This window comes from Leptidea sinapis, chromosome 19 (genome assembly GCF_905404315.1).
Source record: "Leptidea sinapis chromosome 19, ilLepSina1.1, whole genome shotgun sequence".
NCBI classification, from domain to species: Eukaryota; Metazoa; Arthropoda; class Insecta; order Lepidoptera; family Pieridae; genus Leptidea; species Leptidea sinapis.
This window is the reverse complement of record NC_066283.1, coordinates 4,956,273-4,973,061: the sequence shown is the minus strand read 5'-3', so window position 1 is coordinate 4,973,061 and position 16,789 is coordinate 4,956,273. Positions and strand designations below refer to the sequence as shown.

General features: G+C 36.6%; 1 protein-coding gene and 1 non-coding gene across 2 annotated transcripts in view; both read left to right on the top strand.

Moving 5' to 3' along the window:
* The first annotated feature begins 4,103 nt into the window (after nt 1–4,103).
* Trnac-gca (transfer RNA cysteine (anticodon GCA)) lies at nt 4,104–4,177 on the top strand. The gene has a single exon. It is a non-coding gene; the product is annotated as a tRNA-Cys (tRNA).
* A 122-nt stretch (nt 4,178–4,299) lies between these two features.
* Nucleotides 4,300–16,789, top strand: part of LOC126969998 (myrosinase 1-like) — a 31,817-nt gene continuing 19,327 nt past the window's right edge. The window contains exons 1-6 of the mRNA XM_050815671.1: nt 4,300–4,411; nt 7,836–7,954; nt 9,142–9,286; nt 10,897–11,063; nt 11,850–12,110; nt 14,461–14,558. Of these exons, the coding sequence (XP_050671628.1) occupies nt 4,383–4,411; nt 7,836–7,954; nt 9,142–9,286; nt 10,897–11,063; nt 11,850–12,110; nt 14,461–14,558 (819 nt within the window). The 5' untranslated portion in view covers nt 4,300–4,382. The remainder of the gene's footprint in view (nt 4,412–7,835; nt 7,955–9,141; nt 9,287–10,896; nt 11,064–11,849; nt 12,111–14,460; nt 14,559–16,789) is intronic.

Genomic DNA, 16,789 nt, shown 5'->3' with positions numbered 1-16,789 from the left:
ACAACAAAATAATGTATCGCGGAATTGTATATCTTTTAAAGGTCTACAGTAAAGTCAAGTCAAGTCTTAAGAACAACATACTATATCCATTTTAATACTTTAAAAAAGTGGCATTTATAAAGCGGTAATATAAAAGCTGTTTACACAAATACGATATTTTTACACAAATAGATTTTGTTACTACATTTTATAAGTTTTTATTTAATTTTTAACTCATTAACTTTGATTACATATTTCCGATGGCCTTAGACAATATTTTTCTTGAATACTTACATCATTCTTTTTCTATTGTACGAACAGCGTCTGTCGGGTCAGCTAGTAATTGCTATTAAACCTAAACAGAACAGCAAACCAACAGGTAACATAACATAATTTTGCATATAGTAGTGAAGGAACTCTTGGAGAATCAATGATCATATAATAATTATATCGAACTTAGGAAAACAAAATAACCTAAGGAAAAATAAAGGAGATAAAGTTGAGAAACAGAGAGACTGAATAGGAAACAAAAAGAAAATTAAACAATACGGAAAGTACTAGTTCCGCTTACTAACAGGAGGATAAAAAACGAAATTGTGACAGCAAAAAGAAGCTGAAAGAAAGCTAAAAAAGAGACAAGAGCTAAATAACGAGATATTTGTAGAAATAATCAGAGAACACTTCGCATTTATTCACTTTGATAAACTCATACTTTAGAATGCACTTCCCCAGAAATTTCACAACGACACAAAATAAACTTATCTGATTTTCATATAAACTGCGTAATTAGTCTAATATATCGATAAAAAAAAAGAAGAAAACAAATGTGTTTAATTTAAAGAGAAATAATATAATAATAATAATATTCATACACTCTTACACAAATTATCTTGCCCCAAACAGGCATAGCCTGTACTATAGGTACAAGACAACGATATATTTAATACAATATACTTACATAAACATACATAAATACAAATAAACATTCGTGACTCGGAAACAAACATTCATATTCATCATATAAATGATTGCACCTACCGGGATTCGCACCCGGAACCTCTATTTCAGTAGGCAGGGTTGGCGACTGGGCTATAGGGGTCGTCAAATAAATAAAGTATTTATCATTTTTATTGCCAGTCATCACAGGGGAGAATAATACAGCAAAGGATAAATTCATCGGTACAAGAAATAAAGTTTGTAGCGTTTCGGCGGCAGGAATCAGTTCAAACTGTTCTTTGGAACACATCTCGTGATAAAGACAGTAGAAGACAAACTATGAAGCGACATCTGAATCGCCAAGTGATATTTTGCCAATCCTGAGTCCGACACTGCATTATAATGGGCAGGGCTTATCAATTAACATCAGCTGAACGTCCAGTTCGTCTCGTCCCTTATTTTCATAAAAAAAAACTAGGCGTTCACAGAGTCGTGGATGCGTGACAATTCGAGCAGGTCTGCGTTGCACACGGCGACAGAAGATATCCTCTCTAACGAGCACACCTAACCCGGCATGCTGTGTCGGTTGGTCGAGATATCTGACTCTCCGTAAGGAATAAACAAGGTCGGCTACGCGGTCACGAAGTGGTAGTGAGCGTTGTTTAAGTTTGAGTTAATTCCGCTGGGGTTTGCCGTGGTATGTATGCGTCGTTTGTCTTCGGTAATACGCGGTTTTGTGCTCTCCCCAGAATACCTCGAGCGGCCCGAAGAGAATACCCTGCTGAGGTAAAATTCCGCTGTGATATTGTGATGGAGGGATTCACCGGTTCTCCACAGTAAACAAAGCGGTATGTAGCACAGATACTTCACGACGGTTTTCTCTGCAAGTGTAATACTAATATTGTCGAGTCGCGCTGTCGTCATAGGACGGCAGTAATACTCTTCCACATCGAAGGGTCACTCCTGAAAGGCCTTTGAGCCTGATACTCCCCCATTTCGTTTACTTCCGGGGGAAGCACAGGGCAAAACATAACCAGGAGCGTCAGGTTAATAAAACAATAAAATTATATCGCTATAAAACAAATTCTTCATACTTATTACTTAAAAATATTACATTTTTATACTGTTATTTATTTAGTATCGGGGATTATAATGACATCTTTTGCCATCAGTGATAAACAGTTAAATTAATAAACCTAAAGAATTCGTAGAAAGCGTTTGATCTGATAACCGTTCATTGCCCTAGAATTAAAATGTAGCTCTTAACAACAACTATAAGGGGTGCTAAAAAAAAAGGAAACTATCTTCTACTTTTTTTTTCCAGATAAGTTTTTTTTTTATGGACGAGAAGGAAAAATATACAAACGGTCACCTGTGATTACTCTCTTATAACTTCAGGGAAATCAAAGGTCGTTGCCGACCTAATAAAGCGTTTAATTTGCGTACATGCGCTGTTGAGCTGTTGATAAATTAAGATTATGGACAGGATTCTCAAAGGAATATCTATATATAATAAAAATGGTCTTTGTTTGAGGCTAAATCACGCCTAAACAACTGATCTTATCGACATGAAACTACCATCATTCGATGCGAAATTTAATCTAGATTTCGAATTCCAACGTTCCTTTATTAATTTATTTCCTTTTAAAATTCACCCAGCGAAGCGGGCGGGAACAGCTAGTTTAAAAATAAAAATATTTATCGAAAACAAAACAATATTTATTGCTATATTTACATTACTATTGACATTATACATATTATATTTATCATGATCGCGACGAGGAAGTATACCAAGAATACTGACAGCATTTCCACGTTGTATCGCCAGCCTGATCTGTTGACCTTCTGTCAACTTCTGCTTTACCTACCAGTGCTTTGGTTTCCAGCCCTATTGAGGTGCGCAGATGGTGTTTTTTACAATGTCCGCGTATCTGGGCCCCACGGGCCAAGTATCTCGCACACAACTAAACGGCACAAATATGTGAGACTTACTTAGGCTGACATATCTTCTACGTTTGCTGTCTTCGGCAGCTCTAGCACCAACTAAAGTTTGGACATCACAAGAAGACAGAGTGTCAGACCATAGCCCTTCCCAGTGGCCAAGCCACCAGGGTCATTTCATCGCGACGGGTAAATACCATTTTTCTCTAAAATATCTGGCGTGACGACTGCTACGGTCTGCCAATTTTAGGTAATATATAAAATTAAAATGATAAACAAAATAACAATTAATTTGCTTAAAATAGTGACTCTCATTGTAACAATACTAGACATAAGGAGTTAGTTATTACTAATTGCTTTGATCTCTGGTCTGGTGCAGTATGCGAACATTTTAACCGCGTGCAGTATTTCGCAAAAGGCTCAATTACTTGACGTTGGTTGGGGCGTCCGCGTCGCCTCATTGTGTGTCTTCTACCAGATTTAACACGAGGATAGTTGCAAGCAGTTGTTTGACCTGATCCCTGATGCTCAATACCAACCACTTCACATGCTACAACCTAAATTTTTATTATACTCACCATTTTTCAACTGGGTATTTAGGAACGTACTATTGTTAAGAAATGTAAACTACAGAATAATGCTTGTTGCACCAGATAGATACAATATGGTCCTTCGGAAAATGCGCGTACGTCAATCTAAAAGACTTTCAATGCACCTGTGATGCCTCTGGTGTAATGAGAGAGTATGGGTGCCGGAGATCAGTTACCAAAAAGTGCCATACTTTTTGTTAAAAAAAAAACAAGGAAAGTTACTTCTAGTTTTTTCCATAGAAGAGACGAAAAAACATACTTACAGTCACCTGGTTTTATGTGATTACTCTCTTATAACTTCAGGGAAATCAAAGGTCGTTGCCGAGCTAATAAAGCGTTTAATTTGCGTACATGCAAATTGGAAAACCGAAAACATCTTATGACGAGACGAGTGAGAATCGAACTGGGGGCAACGTGGTGAGGGTCAACAGTTCTACCTATTGAGCCACTGACGGTTTTCATTCTTGTAATTTCTCAAATAATTTATTCTCAACAATTTGTTATGTTTAGATTTACAAGAGCGACATCTCAAGTCAATCTCCTAATATGCAAATATTGGGGTTGAGCAGGTTATCAACTGTAAAGTAGATCCTGTAGATGAAACCACAACCTGAGAGTTGAACAAAGCATATAAGATTTTTTGACGATACGTCACTCGATTGGTTAGCTCAGTTGGTTAGAGCACCGGCACGCAACGCCGGAGTTCGTGGGTTCGAGTCCCGCATCGTTCATAAAATATTGTTTTTCAAATTTTATTTGTGTAAATAATTTATTAATGCCCTACGCTAAAATGAAAATATACATCATGTGTAATAATTAGGTATAATTAACATATTGATAAGCAAATGCCATTAAAAGTAAATTATGGTAATTCAATTTCTACAGAGTAACAGGACTGTTTTTATTATTCGTTGAAGACTAAGTGGTGCTGTCACCATGGTTATTCCAGTGATATTCTTGTTATGGTTAGTATTTTTTAACCATTTTTATGTATAGTTTTTTTTTATAAAAAAGAAGGACAAACGAGCGTACGGGTCACTTGTGTTAAGTGATCACCGCCGCTCACATACTCTTACGCAACATCAGAGGAATCACGGGTGTACGCGCTGATTTTGAAGGTACCCATGTCGTATCGTCCCGGAACCACCGCACAAGGACGCTCATTCAACAGCTTTGGAGTACGTGGCTTAAAGCTCATTGAAAACCGCACTGTGGAGGACCGCCACACATCTGGATGGTAGGGATGATATCCTAATTTGTGGCGTGTCGTGCGAAGGTGGAATTCGGCGGCAGGAATCAAGTAAAACAGCTCTTCGGAACACTCCCCATGATATATGCGGTAGAAGACACACAATGAAGCGACGTCTCTACGCAACGCCAAGTGATCCAGCCGTTCACAGAGCACTGGGTCGCCGCAAATTCGATCTGCTCTGCGTTGCACGCGGTGAAATGTATCGATCTAATACTGGGGTGCGCCAGAGCAGAGATGACAGCAATACTCCATATGTGGCCAGACCTGCGCTTTGTAGAGCGCTAGAATTTGTCCCTATTTTTTTTTATGGAATAAGAGGACAAACGAGCGTACGGGTCACCTGGTGTTAAGTGATCACCGCCGCCCACATTCTCTTGCAACATCAGATGAATCACAAGAGCGTTGCCGGCCTTTAAGGAAGGTGTACGTGCTTTTTTTGAAGGTACCCTTGTCGTATCGTCCCGGAAACACCGCACAAGGAAGCTCATTCCACAGCTTTGTAGTACGTGGAAGAAAGCTACTTGAAAACCGCACTATGGAGGACCGCCACACATCCAGATGGTAGGGATGATATCCTAACTTGTGGCGTGTCGTGCGAAGGGGGAATTCGGCGGCAGGAATCAGGTTAAACAGCTCTTCGGAACGCAGGCTCTCGGATACACAATGAAGCGACGTCTCTACGCAAAGCACTCGGTGATCCAGCCGTTCGCAGAGCACTCGGTCCCCGACAATTCGAGCTGCTCTGCGTTGCACGCGGTGAAATGTATCGATCTAATACTGGGGTGCGCCAGACCAGAGATGACAGCAATACTCCATATGTGGCCAGACCTGCGCTTTGTAGAGCGCTAGAATGTGGGCCGGCTTGAAGTATTGCCGTGCTCTATTGATGACGCCCAGCTTCTTCGAAGCCAATTTGGCTTTGCCCTCCAGATGGCCACGGAATTGGCAATCGCTCGAGATTTCGAGACCCAGTATTCCGATACTAGGATAGGATAGGGAATAGCACAACGAATAAAACATTCATAGTATGGAAGCCTGAATAATAATTGCAGAAATGTTCCTGGTCTTCAAAGAAGCAGGTGCTTTTAAAATACTGATGATATTGGAGTCTGAGAATTTGTAATTTTTTGAATAATATTTGAATTTGAAGAATATTCAGCTTATGTCATAATCAGTCATAGTCAGTACAAAGACCTTTAACTTATAACATTACCAGTGCAATTATATTTTTTATTAGATTATATTTTGAAACCAGTGTATCACCTTGGTGTCTAGTTTGTATAGGCATTCTCGAAATCTCCACTACAGTTGTTATCTGTCACAGTAGTCCTACCGCAAATTTGATACTAATTGGGTTCGCTACTGGACCACGATTATTTCCTTCCCATATCTTTTTATATAAAATTCAACAGTATGATTTTTGCAACAGAGTTGATGTACTGTTTTGGAATTTTTGGATATCAGAATCGTTTCAAACGAAGACGATGACAAAAGTAATAATTGCGTCAAGGCAAATAAAATTTTACTTTGTTCAAACGTTACTAGCTTCTAGCTGCGACTTCGTCCGCGTTGAATAGTAACTTTGGGCAGCGTTTTTTATCTTTTAGATACTTTACAAATACTACACATACAAACTGCTCTTTCCGCTGCTGACTGTTCTGTTCGTTAATGCGCATAATGGTCTTTTAATTATAGTTATGGTTTGTAAAGTGACTTTAATACGGGTAGTCTTGTTTCACTGTGATCAATGAGATATTTTGTGATAGCCACTGTTGACTATAGGTAGCTCACTGCTAAGATTGATTCGTTTTATGAATCTCACAAAATCTTTTGCAGTGAGCTGACGTATCTCAAATGGTTGATGAATTGGTCCTCCCAAAGAGATGCTACGCTAACGCATTAAAGGACAACATTCAGAGAGGTATAACAGAATGTGTAACAGAGTTTCACCTGCATTATTACAAAAACGCTCTGCAATCTCTGAGGTTTAAGATCTGAGGTTTGTTTAATCTGCAGTGCCCCGTTAGTATCCTGGTTAGAATGCGTAAGTTTTCCCTACTTTATCGTAGTGATTCATTCTGCACTTCTTTTCCATTGCTCTTTGACAATATCTTAACTTTTTTCTATTTTTTGTCGAAGATTGTGATGTGATGCATGTATTGAAGACCTACGTTCCATTTTAAAGCGTCATTAAATGTTAGAAAGTTTCATAATTATTATTTTTTTCATTTCTTTTCAGTTTTATATATTTTATTTTATTTATATATTTCTGATTTCATATTTAAACAATATAATTAAGAAGTTCGATGTGAATAGCAGGAGATTTCCTGGGACTCCTCTCAGTATGGGGGTACCACAAGGGTGTATTCTTAGATCGTTCCTCTTCCTTATAGAAAAAAACATACTTAAGGTTGTTTTGCAGCATAAGCGGATAAAAAGCGTAGACAATTAATCGACGTCGATACGGCGCGACTAGTTTACTTTAGTTATTTTCATAGTATTATGTCCTATGGTACATGGCTATGGGGCAATGCTGCCGATAACAATACCATCTTTGTGCTGCAGAAAAGGAAAGCGCTATTTATAACATAGGTCCTAAAGAGTCATTGAGAGAAATCATTTAAAGAAATAAACATCTTGGCTGTTGCTTCTCAATATTTCTTACATTCTTGATAATGTTATGTATATACATAGGCACATAAGTGAATTTGCTAAAAACTGTCGTAACCATAATGTAAACACCAGGAACTACTTGGCTAAGCCGAGTTAGCAAGACTTTTGTGGGGCTTTGTGTATGCTTTTACAACAAGATTCCCGAAAATATTCAAACAAATATATTAGGAAGTTCAAAAGAATTGTTAAAAAACGTTTGTATTGTAAAGGTTACTATAATTTAAATGTCTTTTTCAATGGTACGACAGTTTGGGCATGGAGCGACCTCAGACTATTAAATATTTTTTTTTATACGATTTTACATTACCTTTGTTACCATATTTTTATTAAGAAAAAGAAGCCCGCTGAGTTTGTTGCGCCCGTTCTTCTCAGGTCTGAAGGCATACCTTTGATATTATACCCTATTTAGAATAAAAGTATTTGAACATATATAACACCTAATATTATAATTGTCATACTTCCAGCATATGTTTGACCCATGCAGTGCAAGGACTCTCGCTAAACCAAAGCACGTTTCCTCCAAACTTTATGATTGGTGCTTCAACCTCTGCCTACCAAACGGAAGGTGCATGGAATGTTGATGGTAAGATATGTGGTTTTAGCTCATGCTTTGGTTTCTTTTGCTTTAAAGTGAATGAACAGAACTTTACAGAAGAGAGCTTTGTCCAGCAGTGGGCAGCAGTCTTCCGGCTGATATGATGATGATGATGAAAGAGAATATTGTTTAGTCAAATTGCAAAATTTGCGATTCCTACGACGGTGTTGCCTCAATACACTCGAGTAGTAGAAATCTACTTCTTCCAAGTGTTAAATAGTGCTTAATATACTTCTGCGAAGATAATATGTGTGTGTAAAATTATGTACGGACTCAAGAAGTAATACTTCTTTGGCGCAACTAAACAAAAATCAATCAACACAATATGTTATATTCCTGTGAAGGTTTTCAATATGTTGACCATTTCTGTGTAACATAAACAACCACGCGAATTTTCATAATTATATTAATATTATATTTATTCAAGTTTAACTAATATTTTGATAATAAATATCTATAGTATTACATATTATTTTTAATAACATATTACAAATTCTCTACTATATCATTTAATAAAAACTATAATTTTCTTGTAAGTTTGGGTCTCTGATGAATTATATTTGGAGGTGTCTGTTTTCCTCACACTAAATTTATTGTGGTGTTTGTTTACATATCACCATTCCATGTCGAATTAATACCCCCATTCATAATTATTGATTCAGCTAGTTATATTTTTTAGCTTCATGGCATACTGCTAATGCAATCAGGCATATAATTGTACTTACTTATAACTTATTTGTGTACAGTTTCTGGAAATTTATAGTTGTATAATTTTACTATTTGAAAGCTGACTTATCAAAATATAACAGTTTCAGCTATGTCTAAAGCTGTATCCATACCAATCTCTTATATAATAAGGGTTTTTAAGGATGTTGAGAAGTCAATAAAGTATATCATCATCATGAGCTGCTTTACTGCACCATCGGCAATCTGTCCGCCGAGCTATGTGCCCAAGCCACTGCCACTTCAGTTTCGCTATCATGTAGGCTATGTCAGTGACTTTGGTTCTAATAAGGATCTCCTCATTTCTGATTCGATCTCGGAGGGAAACTCCGAGCATAGCGACCAAGTCTTAATATTACATAGTAAGACGTAGATTGGCTAGCATAGTATTAGTAATAAAGGAAAGTTGAGAATTTTTGAAACTAGTAATATACACACCTAACATGTTTCAGGCAGAGGTGAAAGTTCGTGGGATTTTGTCTATCACACAATACCAGATAAAGTAGGGTACATTCATGGTGATGAGGCAGCTAACTCCTATTATCTCTGGCAGAAAGATGTTGAGATTGCAAAGGAAATGGGACTTGATTTTTATAGGTATGTAAGTTCTAAAAGATTTACAATTTAAAAGCTTAAATAATTTATACGTCTTCTTTCAGACACACTAAACAACCCAACGACGCAAGAACTAAAAGAGATTGCAAGTGTTTTTTGTATGACAATTAGGGACGAGACGAGTAGGACGTTCAGCTGATTACAATGTAGTGCCACTCAGGATTCTCGGGAAACCCAAAAATGCTGAGCAGCACTACAATTGCACTCGTCAATTTGAGACATAAGATGTTGTTTCATTTGCCCAGTAATATCACAGGCGCCGTTCAGACCAAAACAGATTAATGCTTACACATATAATGCTTACACACACGTTCTGCTACATAGCAGAAATAGGCGCCGTAGTGTTACCCATAATCTAGCCGACATCCTGTGCAAAGGAACTTCCCACTGGAAGAAATTATATAAAGCAACACAAACGTACATATAAATGATTATATATATATAACTACTATAAATTACATACATTCATACATTTTCACTAAAGGTTTTTTTTGCCAAGAAAATGTTTTTTAGTTAGTGCTTGAGTGCATTAAGCGTCTGAGCTTTTCATATATAAATAAATAGCCTCAACCACTAATGAATTTGAAAATAGGTGGAAGGGTGATGAGGGACATATTAATTTCGGTAAGATTCAGACCTCAGCTAGAGCTCATGAGAATAACCCAAATATTTTTTTTTTTGCGCCCAAACAAGGGAAAGGGCTATCCTCCGGGATAACGACGGGAGGGAGGTGGTGAATGCTCATGCCTCCTTAGTCTACGTTGGTTATGTGGGACTCACGTGAAAACCTAGGTGCCTACCCACTAAACACCACCTGTGGTTGGCTTTGGCCAGGTGCCCTCTAAGCCTTCATCGAAGGCGACCTTCTCTTGGGGAGAGGTAGGCGCAAGCGGCATTCCCTGCGGAGTATCCGCTGAGATGTGGAGTATCCGCTGAGATATATGTGTAGTATCCGCTGAGATAGAGTATCCGCTGAGATAACAAATAATAACCAAACCTTTTCTTTAAATACTTTGGGTGGAACAGAATTCCGTACATAATGATATATTAACCTAATCGAATCGGGAGCCACTTTAGTATTATCTGAAAAAATATGTGCTTATATTTACGTAATCAAATGAAAACCAAATTTTGTAACATTATGAAAAGATCAAGTTTGTTAAAATGCTCATAAGTAAGATTTAGGCAGTATCTGCATAATTCTAGAGATTTTGATGATTATCTGTGAGCATGTCATTCATGATAAGGACGTCTGTTGGATATCAATAAGTTCGTTACAATAAAAGCCACATTCATAATCGATCAATAATGAAATTTCAGCTTTACAGAATTATGCAGACTGAATAGATAAGGGCAATACGACAAGTTTTCAGCATATGAAGGCATAGTGCCCTGTTTCATTTGACTCATCTTGGTGGGGGCGCTACCTAGGTCTTTGTAATTTGTAATCAGTGCAATACCTCAATTACGCGAGACTAATACTTGATATTTGTTTGTCTTTACTTCTTCTGTGTGATGATGGATCATTAACAATAACTTGCTACCACAAACTCAAGAACCGGATCCAAAATGAGCATAATAATATGTTTCAGATTTTCCATTTCTTGGTCACGAATTCTGCCAGATGGATTCGTATATAATATAAATGATAAAGGTGTACAATATTACAATAATTTGATAAACGCACTGCTGGCTGAAGGAATCGAACCTGTCGTCACAATGTATCATTTAGATTTACCAAACGCATTGCAAATTCAAGGTAAGATATAAGTTAGCCCTATAATAATATTTTTTTCTTTATTTTCAAGCAACAGTTGATTGGTATACATTATATGTTCGTACTAGTTTTATTTCGTAGTAGTTTAAACGGGACAACTAATTCTTACTTAGTGTATATAGCTGATATTAACGGCATTTTCTCTCGAATGGTCCGACCGAATTTACTCGACCAGCATTTTCACAAACTTTAAACATTGGCAGAAACTCTGTAAATGATCCATGAAACATTTGCCGTTACTTAGCGCTTCTTTTCTTAATTCTTAATTCCAATATTTTACTTTTTAAATTTCTGATGAAAAGAAAAACACAATGCATTCCGGCAGTGAAAACTTGAACAATAGCTTGTGTATTTTTTTTAATCGTCAGGTAATATTTTTGTGTGCAAAAAGTAGTTTTCAAGGAAGCGTTTTTCGTAACTGTTACGGTTTTAAAGTGAAACTTTTATTACATGGTCTCAAACTTTTTCGTCTGTGTGTTGCATGTCGCGTGACGGTCGGGCGGTGCCTATAGTTCTCATATTGGATGCTATTGCGTTCGGGTGGAAGAGTAGACTAGGTTCGAACCCCACACAATTAATAAAGGTTTTTTTTATTTTATGAAAATGTAAAGCATAATATATAAATTTGTTTTTTTATATGCTGATATTAATACCTATGTTATTTGGTGAAAAAAAGTTTCACTTGCATCGTGGTTTCATAAAACCACACAATTTCTTTTTTTCGATATCAAAAAATGCTCAATAAGTGATATGTTCCCGTTGTTTTAGGTGGTTGGGTTCACCCTAACATCATAAATTGGTTCATGGACTACGCTAAACTTCTCTTCTCGTTATACGCTGACAGAGTAAAGTATTGGTTAACATTAAATGAACCGCAAATCTTCTGCGACGACTATTATTTCCACACTTACAATCCTCCTCTAGGAACTGATATTTTGTTTGCACCAAGCATTTGTAATAAACATTCTTTGTTGGCCCATGCGATGGTGTATAGATATTACCAAGATGTATACAAGGAAAAATATAATGGTGAGTGATAAATGTAATTGTTTTGCAGTGTTTTAGTATTACCTAAACATAAGCTGAATAATATTGACGAAATAATTTATGTGTAGATCGTACTCTTCTCTGTCTCTTATGCTCACAAAATTTACAAGCAGAAAGAAGTTCATAAGTTTTCCACCTTCGCACGACACGCCACTAAGGATATCATCCGCACCATCTGGATTTGAGTCCTCCACAGTGCGGTTTTCAAGTAGCTTTCTTCTACGTACTACAAAGCTGTAGAATGAGCTTCCTTGTGCGGTGTCTTCGGGTTGATACGACATGGATATCTTTAAAAAAAGTGCGTACACGTGCTGTGATTCCTCTGGTGTTGCAAGAGAACGATGTCATGTCACGATGATGACCTAGTGATCACTTAACACCAGGTGACCTGTACGCTCGTTTGTCCTCCTTTTTCTTAAAGAAACAAGACGAAATATTCACCTAATGTTAAGTGATATTTTGCCAATTAAAATGTGCCCTACATTTTTAGAATTCTTCTCAAATTATCATAATTAGAATTCTTGAAATTACCCAAAATCTGCACCACGGCAATTACACTCGTCACTTTGTAATCGCTAGTCCAACAATGTCACAAAACTATCCTTATTGAAAAAAATTGGTGTACCACTACACACCCCGCCGGCGTACTGTGCCAAGAAGCCTCCAACAAAATGAAACCTCGCCCTGACGTTTTTGAACCATAATATAAAATAAAATAAAATAAAAATAAAATAAAAAGCCTTTGTGAAAAATGAAATAAAGTAATTTTTGTTAGTATTTATTAGTTATTTGATTTCATTCATAGGAACCCCCGTGCGGGTGTAGGCCTCCTCCAGGTTGTGCCATTTATCCCTATCTTGTGCCAATCCGAGCCAGTGTTTGCCTGCGGTCTCGCGTATGTCATCTGACCAGCGTTTGAGCGGACGACCTAGTTTGCGCTTTCCACTTCCTGGTCCTTTCCACTCTGTGACCACTTTCGTCCAACGCCCATCCTCAAGTCTCGCTACATGACCGGCCCACTTCCATTTTAGTCTTCTGATATGTTGTATAGCATCTCTAACTTTGGTACGTTCCCGAATTTCTTCATTTCTGATCCTGTCTTTAAGTTTTATCCCTAGGAGACTTCTCTCCATCGCTCTTTGGCATACCGACAGTCTATTTGCGTTAGCTTCTGTTAAAGACCAGGTCTGGCTACCATAGGTTAGTGTAGGTAGAATGATAGAGTCCATAAGTCTCCGTTTGTGAACAATAGGTAGCTTAGATTTAAGAAGATTTTTCAGGGACCAGTATCGTTTCCATGCCAGCGCAATTCGTCTATCTATTTCCTCCGAGTCAATCTCTCTGAACGAAACCAGTTTGCCTAAATATATGTACTCTTCACGTTTTTGAACCATAATGGCAATTATTAAAAAAAAAAAAAGTTCTCATGTCGGATCTATTTAATGGCATTCCTCAAATGTTATTGTCAAACTTTCAGCAATTTTTTTTATTTTGAACAACAAATCAAGACTTTTTATGGACACAAATACAAGTGGAACTGACAAAGAATAGTTATTGCACATTTTTTTTTTTTTGAGAGGAGGAAATACTGTTCCCTCGGAACGGGGCGTAATATGTCGGACTCGAGTGTCCGCGTAAGCGGACGCCCCATACCGACTAAAACCTCCTCTGTGCTGTTAGCAGCCCTGGCTTTCACAGCGAAGTAGGACGTGGGCCGTGGAGGACGCAAAGACTACGCAACAACAGTCGCGGGGCGTCTCCTAAGGAGACTCGAACCTCAGACCGGCTGTGTGCTTGTGGGAAGGAGAGAGTGCACAATTCTCTATGATTTAATCTTTAATTAAATTAATTTCTCTCTCAATTATGTTTACGGGTCAAAATAGTCTTGCAATAATCTTGGTAATGTTGGTTCACGTCCAAATTTTATTTGTACCTCTTGCTGTGTCAGAACTTGCATTCTTGTTACGTAATATGATACGATGATTTGCAGTTATTTTTAAGGAATTGGTCAATTATGTCCAGCCAGTGGGAGGCTCCTTTGTACAGTATGCCGGCTAGTTTATGGGTATCACAACGGCGCCTATTTCTGCCGTGAAACAGTAATGTGTAATGTATTTATGTGTACTGTGATTCGGTCAGAAGGGCACCGTATCTAGTGAAATTACTGGCCAAATGAGATTTAACATCTTATGTCTCAAGGTGACGAGCGCAACTTTAGTGCGGAAAAAAGAAAAAAACATGATACTTTGACAACTTCACTGGTCTTTAGTTTATGAAGCCGTCGCTTATTGGCCTGTTTCTTGAATTTATTGTAATAATTTTATCATTTCAGGTTTGATATCATTATCTAGTATGTATCTATGGTGTGCACCAAGTAATACAAGAAATTTTTTAGACATAGGAGCAGCTGATATGATTCAGCAATTTATAGTAAGTTGGCCTCATTTTTAATAAAGGTTAATAACAAACAAGCTACACTCACTGACGTCATTTCTTAAATACAGAAAAGCTACTTATAAATTGCATCATCATCATCAGCCGGAAGATGTCCACTGCTGGACAAAGGCCTCCCCCAAAGATTTCCACGAGGATCGGTCCTGCGCTGTCCTCATCCAACGTATTCCATGGTGATCTTGACCAGATTGTGGGGGGCCTACCAAAACTACGTCTTCCGTCTGTCCGTCGAACTATGTGCCCTGCCAACTGCCAATTCAGTCTCGCATTCATTTGGGCCTCCTCATTTCTGATTCGATACCTAAAAAATATATAAATTGCACCGGACACTACCTATTTATTTGTAAAATATTTATGTCAGACAAGTACTTGGTTCCTTACCTTATAAATGAACTGCTCAAATTCGTAAAACATGGCCTGACAGTAAAAAATCTGAAATTTAAATTAAATATAATATTTTTTGTCAAGACTCAATTAATGTTTTTATTAATATAGATATTAAATATTTATTTTTCCCTCTCCTCGTCGTTCTTATGGTGTTATGTTGTTGGTTAATAAAATATTCACTCTGTATAAAAAGCAACAATACTGTTATTGTTAATATTGCGGGTATTCGTAAATTCTTTAGTTTGTATTGTTGCTAGTAATTTGTCTTAGCACCTAAATGCTTATGCTTTTGTTTTTTTCTAACATAATTAAATTTTGTGATGTAATGTGGTTTTAAGTTGTTTCTTTTTTCTTTTATAATAATAATATAATATTGACACACCTTTACACAAATTATCTTCACTTTAAATTTAAATAATATTATGTATCCGACGACCTTTTGTACATGGTAAAAGCGAATGAGTTTATGTAAGTACAAGAATTTTGATATTTATATGTCATTTGTTAACAATAAATAAATAAATAAAATAAAATGTCAAAATAGTTCGTAAGATTTAATATTACGGCTAAATGACGAAATATATGACGACTAAATGAAATTGATACTTTGTCGTACTGCCCACTTTGGATTAAAAGAAAATCTCTCTTATGCGAGATTACAGAGTGAATTTTTACCATTCTAATAATTGTATATTCTAGATATCTCTATCTATATTCAATACTTCAGTTGGTGCGAACTTAGATATCGCAGTAATATATGCGCCACCTAATAATAACTTACCTCATACTTTAGAAAATGTTACTTCCAGTATCACATATGTCATGAATTCACATAAAAATGATAATTTTTTGATTGTAGGTGATTTCAACTTGCCGTATATTAATTGGGATAACTGTCTAGGGCCAATTTTTACTAAGAAGGGTTCTGTAGAAATTCAAAATGCAGGGCAATTATTACTAGATGAATTTAATTTATTAGGTTTAGAACAAGGAAACTTTATTAAAAATTCATATAATAATAATTTAGATCTTGTATTTAGTAACTTTTCTGCCTCCACCACTCGTTCGTTGATCTCATTAGTCAGTGAGGATTCAGCGCATCCATGTCGAATAATTGATGCTTCAAATATATCACTTAATTTCATGGAAGAAAATTCAATAGAGAAGTATAATTTTAAAAAATGTAGTTATGATAAAATTATAGATTACCTAAACAATCTTAATTGGCATAATCTTTTTGAATCATGTGACACGGTAGATTGCGCATTAAAATATTTTTATGATGAAATTTATACATGCATCAGCCTGATGGTACCTAAATATAAAATAAATAAGAACAATCACTATCCCATTTGGTACAATAATACACTCAATAAAATTATCAGAGAAAAATCTAAAATGCATGCTAAATGGAAAAGATTTAACAATCCACTAGACTATATTGAGTTTTCTTTACTTCGAGCTAGATCGAAAAATTTAGAATGTGAACTTTATAACAAATTTATAACTAAAATTCAAAAAGATATTAAAACTTGTCCTAAAAACATGTGGCGTTACGTGAAACTCATGAGACGAAAATCTAATTACCCGAAGACATTATCATTGAACACCCAAGTCTTTAACAACGGCCCGGATATATGTAATGGTTTTAATACTTTTTTTAAAAGTGTTTTTGTCGAACCCGCCTCAAACTATAACCTTGACAGTCTTCAATTACCCAAATGTAATGACGCATATGCAATTGGTAAGGCTGGCGCCTGTAAAAATAAATTATTACGATTACTCAAAACGATTAATATTAATAAATCCAGCGGACCCGA